At 39.7% G+C, this 7271-nt stretch overlaps 1 protein-coding gene across 1 annotated transcript in view; it reads right to left on the minus strand.

Moving 5' to 3' along the window:
* Positions 1 to 7271, minus strand: part of LOC102208178 (exostosin-1b-like) — a 42911-nt gene that overhangs the window by 9504 nt on the left and 26136 nt on the right. Inside the window, exons 2-3 of the mRNA XM_005743161.2 lie at positions 6417 to 6510; positions 1629 to 1736 (exon numbers count right to left, since the gene is read on the minus strand). Coding sequence (XP_005743218.1) covers positions 1629 to 1736; positions 6417 to 6510 — 202 coding nt within the window. The remainder of the gene's footprint in view (positions 1 to 1628; positions 1737 to 6416; positions 6511 to 7271) is intronic.

Consider the following 7271-nt stretch of genomic DNA (forward strand, 5'->3'; position numbering starts at 1 on the left):
TGAAGAAAGTAGAAAAGAACAGCTTAAACTGGATAATCTCAATACACAAATCAGTTCTGCTGTCATATCTGCTGTATAGTAGTTTCAGGTTAAAGGGGTTAAAACCAATAAATCAGCACTGAACAATTCATGGAGGTCATCGAAGATGTGCCCTCAAAATGCAGCAATATTCAGACACTTTGCACTTGCTAGCTGACATAAACAAAAACTGGAAAAAAGAAGCAAGGAACACCTGCATGCTGCTGTTACCATCTCTTTTTAAGACATGCCAAAAACCTTCAGTGTTTAGGGGAAAAAACTAAAACTCACCTTCAATCTACATCATCGTCATCTATGAGAATTAACACCCTTAGAGTTGTATGTAAAATGTTATCATATGAACAAATAATAGATAATGTATGATGACACTTTACTAGAACCGATACTGACAATGTTCATCACAAGCACTGAAGTCTCTTGTACATTTGGCAAGTATGGGTACTACAGCTTCCTTCATCACCGTCACGTCGGAGCAAAACAGGAAGTCAAAATTGGTGAAAAAAATTAATACAAAACTGAATAACCAAATACTTTCATGATAACAGATTTGAGAAGCCAGCATTGTTACTTATCCCATTTCTAAAAAGGTACACGTTTATTAAACATCAAGTGTGATCACATGTATAAAAGCAGAAGTGTTGGCAGTTTGTGCATTTTAACACAAGGCCACTATTTTACCACGACTCAACATCCTAGGAAATTCAAAATCGCAAAATTGATGGTGACCACATTCGGCATGAGTGACAAGCTCGGTGTCAAGACCTATGGAGACATTTCAAAGCAAAGCCCCGAAACACAAGCAGCCATTGAACAGGAAGACTGTCTGACCATTGAACGAGGTCAGACAGTGCAATGTTTAGAAATTGGGGGTGGGTGGGCTACGTAGGCCTCAGTTAGCAATTTAAATGTTAAACATCATGATAGTAAAATTTGCAAAAGCCTGAACAAGCATGGCTTGTTTGGAAGGACTGCCAGAAGAAAGGTTTTTCTCTCTAAAAAGAATATTTTAGCATGACTTGCAAAGTCGCACCTGAACAAACTACAAAACTTCTGGAGCAGAAGTGGAGACAATTCACAGCACCACATTTGGAAAACAAACAAAGGGAAAAAAAAAGAGAAAAAAGAACCTATCAGCACAAATGACTCATACACACTATCAAGCACAGTGGTGGAGTCGTGATGATTTTGGCTTGTTTCAAAACCATAGAACCTGGGCACCTTGCAGTCATTGAGTCGACCACAAGCTCCTCTGTGTGTCTAGAGTCAAACATGGGGCCCTCTGTCTGACAGCTAAATCTTTGCTGAAAATGAGTCATGCAACAAGATGATGACCACAAAAAACAGCAGCAACTCACAGAAAACTACAAATGTGGTTCTACATGCTACTAAATCATGTGGCGTGCTCAGTTTTTTATAGTTCTTTGACAACCTTCTTTTTCACATGAATGTATGCATTGAAATCTGTCAAATGAATTAGATTCTGATAAAATAACCAAAAACATCAAGACAGGAGATAATGCTTTTATTACAATAACTTTCACTGGTGATGATGATCCTGCTTTAGGTTTTAACTTAGAAGCTCTGCTTACCTGTAATAGCAGCCTTTCATCCCCAATAACAGCTGCCCTATTCCAGTCGATGATCTCTGAGAAGGGAAGCTCCCAGCCATTACTTAGCATCACTGGCACGCAAGCTGCCTGCAAGAGTAACACCACAAATACAGAGAGAAAATGAACTGTTAATAAGGTGAACCGCTTTAAGAATGGAACCTGTGAAACTTGTGAGACCCACAGTATGCTAATAACGTTTAAATTTACAGTAAACATCTCAAGCAGGGAGGAGAAGTTGGATAAGAGTGCAATCAGTTTGCCAGTGCCATATTGCCTGCTACCTGAGTCTTAAAATATTTATACTCAATATTCATATTCAAAGGGAACAACCAGGCATCGGTCTTGTGGAATAATTTCTCTTTTAGGAGGCAATAAAAAAAAAGGAGGTACTCATATAAGGCAATTTAAACAGTTGGATCGACACTTTTTTCACAGCACATTTCCGTAAACCACAGAATCACTGCAATACTGTGACGACTACCTCTCAAAGTGACTAAGCAGTGTGGCTTCATAAAAATGATCAATGTACTTAGTGGAAAGGAAGATAAACTTTAAAATGGCTTAACTATCAAACCCCTGTGTCTAAGAGATGAATGAAATTCTTACTGAGGCGTGTCTGTTGGTGGATGTCTTTGTGTCTTAGTGGTGCACAGCAGCCTCCTGTAATCTGTTAAGCGGACTACCAATTACTGATTGGTCTTGTGCATCCAGGAACAAACACTCGTGCATCAGAGCGCTGCAGTATTCATCTAATCATCTTCTTGTCATTAGCAAAGGTCTTTGCATGCTTTACCTGCCTAGCTGCTCTCACAGAGAAATCATCTTCAAACCCTTGTAGGTAACTCAGGATATTACACAGCCAATATGTGAAAGAACCATTATAAAAAACTCAGTATGACAAACTTTCTGCTATGATATATACTATTCTATACCAAAGTCTCAAGCCACTGTTCAGTTCTCTATACTTTGCTACGAAAATAGGTCATTGCTGGATTTTTCCTGTTTCTTTAGGGCATGACTTTCATATACTGTTCACGTGCTGTAGATGGGTTTTTTTTCCTTTTGTTTTGAGGTGTGTGCCAATTCTTCTTTTGTCCTCTTTGTCCTCCTGTCCTGTTCTCTTTGGTAATCCTATTCTAGGTGGAAAAATATTATTTTTTGTGTTTCTAACTTTTATCTTTCGCATTTCCACTCAACTCAGCTGAGGAAATGGGAAAAAATTGTGCATTTTTGTCACATGATGAAGTGCTTAAAGATGCTATTTAAAATTGGTTGTTTGCCATCTGTTGTGTGTAGACACAACATGGTTCATCAATTAAGTACTTTTTTTAAATTCTTGAAGACTTCATAGATCAGTGTTATGTGGTTCAAAAGAAAAAAAAAACTTTGAAAAATGATCAGGTACAAGGACTAGACTGAAAATCAATGGAAAAGCTGACAATGGCCAAAGAAAAAACTTTGAAAAACCTTCAGAAAGCCTGGAGAACTACTGCTTAAAACCACTTTAAAAATCACAATAAAAACTGGCTCCTTGGAACCAAAATATAAAAGTAAAAGGGGTGACTCAGTCCTATAATGTAGTTTTCTTCTAGAGGAACTAAGCATTAAGCATTGGATTTCCTTAATTACTTTGCAACCAGGTTTCCAAAAAAGTTAGGAATCTGGGTAAAATGTTGTAGTCTGCATGTTTTCCGGAAGCTCTGCTTTCTCCCACTAAAACATGCTGGGTTAATGATACCTGTCTTGGACGATGGCACTACAGCAAGAGATACTGTAAATCTCAAGAGTTTCACTCTAATTAAATAAAGATTTAAAAAAAGAAAATCTTCACTCCAGCAGCGGGAATGAGGATCAGCACCTCCAAATCTGAGCCCATGGTTCTCAGCCGGAAAAGGGTGGAGTGCCCACTCCGGATCGGGGATGAGTTCCTGCCCCAAATGGAGGAGTTCAAGTATCTCGGGGTCTTGTTTGCAAGTGATGGGAGAAGGGAGCCGGAGATCGACAGACTGATTGGTGCTGCGGCCGCAGTGATGCGGATGCTGCACTGGTCCATCATGGTGACGAGAGAGCCGAGTGTAAAAGTGAAGCTCTCAATTTACCGGTCGATCTACGTCCCTACCCTCACCTATGGCCACGAGCTGTGGGTAGTGACCGAAAGAACGAGATCACGGATACAAGCAGCTAAAATAAGCTTCCTCCGAAGGGTGGCTGGCCTCTCCCTTAGAGATAGGGTGAGAAGTTCAGCCATCCGGGAGGGGCTCAGAGTAGAGCAGCTGCTCTTCCACATCGAAAGGAGCCAGCTGAGGTGGTTCGGGCATCTGACAAGGATGCCTCCTGGGCACCTTCTGGGTGAGGTGTTTTGGGCATGTCCCACCAGGAGGAGGCCCCGGGGCAGACCTCTGCTTAGGCTGTTGCCCCCGCGACCCGGCCCCGGATAAAGCTGAAGAAGATGGATGGATGGAAAATCTTCACTCCTTACACTCACTGACTTCAGTCACTGGGGCATTATACCTCACAACAGCCTGTTCGCTTTCACAAATTCCGTCAAATTTCCGTGCGTCTGTCCTACTCAACTTCTTTGCTTCTTGTATAAGTGTTTACACACACCCCAGTGCCTCTCCCTGCCACGGCCCAGCCCTACAATCTAGCCAACCTCTGCATTCTAACTCCACTGCAGACACACAGCTTTCTCCTCTGGCGTCCTGTCTATGCGTGGCCTCCCCTGTGATGTAATCATCTTCCAATTTCATTCAATACAGAGGCAGTGCCCATTTTACCTCTGGTAAAATCAAAACTCATCATTTTAGTTCCATCTCCTACAACATTCATTTAACAACATAAATTGCCTCAAGTAAAAGTATACGTTAAATAAAATTAACTTAGGCACTCTTCAACGTATGATCTGAGCACGCTGTCACTACATGAGCCTGGCCATATCTGTACACCTAACACACAGACAGATGGTGTGAATGAGATAATTACTGTGTTGGGGTTGAATTAGGGACACTTGTTGGATAATTGAGGAACATTAAATGCAGGGTAGCCATTCACAGAAATGATTAGGCACAAGATGGCAGAAAAAGCTGTGAGTCATACGCAGCTAAAGTAAGACTAGCTGCACATTAACAAAATGACTGGCACTGGGTGAGAGAGCTACTAGGACTAAATAAGCACTTCACTTTTTGCACTCTCGAGTGCTGATGAGGAGCTTCATTGTTTGATCAGGTTTGGTGTTGACACACAACATTATTTCTTGAATCAGTTTAATCTATATTTGCTTAATATAAGAAAGACTGTAAAATGATGATGATTAAATGATCTTAGCACCTTACAATTTCTGTGGGCTGGACATCAGCTGAGATTTATTCATGTTCAAATTTTAAAGTGATTCCTTAAGAATAATCTGACTCTGTGTTTGTGTACCATGTTTACATATCTTTGTGCGGACCAAAAATTGGAATGTCAGTATACTTGTGGGGACCAACAGCTCTTGTAGGGACAAAATGCCCATCCCCACGAGCTTGAAGGCATTTTTCAGGCTCAAAATGTGGTTTTAGTGTCAGGGTTACAATTAGGTTATGGTTATTTTTACGCTAAGTGTTAGGGTTAGGCATTCATTTTTGATGGTTAGGGTAGGCTGCAAGGAAAGCATTATGTCAATTAGATGTCCTCACAAAGATATGAAAACAACTGTGTGTGTGTGTAAAATAGCTTCTTCAAGCAAAATTAAACATGATGTTGCATATGATTTGTATTTCCTGAACTATTGTACTATACAACCCTGTTTCCAAAAAAAAATTAAATATCAGTCTAAGTAGCAGACTGTTTTTAAATATAAGTCATTTAAAAACTATACATAACTGTAGGATGGCAGCATGCACCGCTCCAAACCCTGTCCAATATTAATGATGCCCTCACAGATGTGCAGAAGAAACAGCGTTCTTAAATTACTGGACCATTTTATCCATGAAGGGTGATGAAGACTACTTCCCTATTTCTGAAAGACTGCCTTCTCTGGGATCTACATTTGGTGAGATGCCACAGCGGCTCCATAGTGTAGTGATCACACATTTGTCTAACAAGGAAAAGATTCCTGATTCAATCCTAGGAAGAAGAAAAAAAACAAAACAAAAAAACAAAAACAGGGGCTGCATCAGGAGGAGCATCCGATATATAAGAAAAAAAACCCTCCCAAATCAAGGCATGCTACCAGCTGTGATGACTAAAGTGTAATATAGACTTTGTAAAGCCTATGACACAGAACATATTTATCCCTAAAGTTTTTTCACTTCTTTGTACATCCAATACCAGCATTCTCTCTCCAGGAATTTGCTGACATTTGTGAGTCCTTATAGTGACACTATGATTAATATTCCTTATACTGACAATGGTTGTTATTCTCTCACCGATTTAAAAACTATGGCAAAAAAGTATCTAGAAATGGGTGAGAGGAATCGACGGTAGTGAACAAGCCAATCACAATGGTTCCAGACTATGCTGACGCAATGTTTAGCTACATTTCCAGGGAAGTCATATTCGTACAGTTACAGATGGGTTTACGGTTACAACATAGCTACTGCATAGATTCAGGGAGCAGCTGTTTCTTTTAGTTGTGAGACGTCCCACTTAGTCTTTTTTTTTTTTTACATTTGTTTTAGGATTACATTTTCACCACCCTAAAATATTGAATAAAATTCACAATGAGCCTATATTCTAACAAAATACAGTCGGCAGTAAAAAGCAATGTGTGAGTTTTTAATCACTGACCTGTAAAGCCTCTAAGAAGCGAAAGGAACCCAGCCGTCGTCCTCGAGGTACCAGACAGAATGTGGAGTTGTACAGCATTTCTCTGTAGTCATACCTGCAGAGCAAGAAATTAGAGAAATCAGCAACACATGTTCAGAAGATGAATTTAGGCAACCATACAGAAAACAGAGCTGTGTTTTTGTTTATCGATTAAAAAAAAATCTTATTTAAAAAAAAGGAAAAAAAAAGACTTAAGGAAGAAAGCAAATGCAGAACCTATTTTATTTTATTTTTTAAATTTTTTTTACATGTACAAAAGACATGTTACCTCTCTTTTTTGGATAAAGGAATACCTTGAAAGAACTAAAACTATGAGGAAAAAGCCCATTCTCTGATCTTGACTTCTGTCCACTCACCTATAAACCCCTTTGCCCTTTCACCTGCACATCTAAACATCTCTCGTTCTTCCTCCATTCAATCTAAGCCTCAGTCAGCACTTGCTTGGATTAAGAAGCTGCTTGGAATTCCTTCGGTGTCATTATTATGTGCAAGAGAGTGAGTGTAAAAAGGAGCGTTTTTTGTGTGTGTGTCTTGGCTACTTGTGCATTCAGTTGAGTTTTATGAAGGATAACTGGAAGTGTAAATATTTTATTTCTCAGTATTATTTTCAAACAAGGACAAATGCAAATGTGTGCTACATTTAAAACAAGTTGTGGTTACATTTGAATGAGACTGCAAATAAGCAAAGGTGAGTCATCATTTGTGTTTGCCTACTGTGTATATCTACCTGGATGTCCACAGCCTCTCCTTTACGGTTTGTGTGTGTGTGTGTGTGTGTGTGTGTGTGTGTGTGTGTGTGTGTGTGTGTGTGTGTGT

This window comes from Pundamilia nyererei, unplaced genomic scaffold, assembly GCF_000239375.1.
Source record: "Pundamilia nyererei isolate P.nyererei 1_Seehausen unplaced genomic scaffold, PunNye1.0 scaffold00128, whole genome shotgun sequence".
NCBI classification, from domain to species: domain Eukaryota; kingdom Metazoa; phylum Chordata; class Actinopteri; order Cichliformes; family Cichlidae; genus Pundamilia; species Pundamilia nyererei.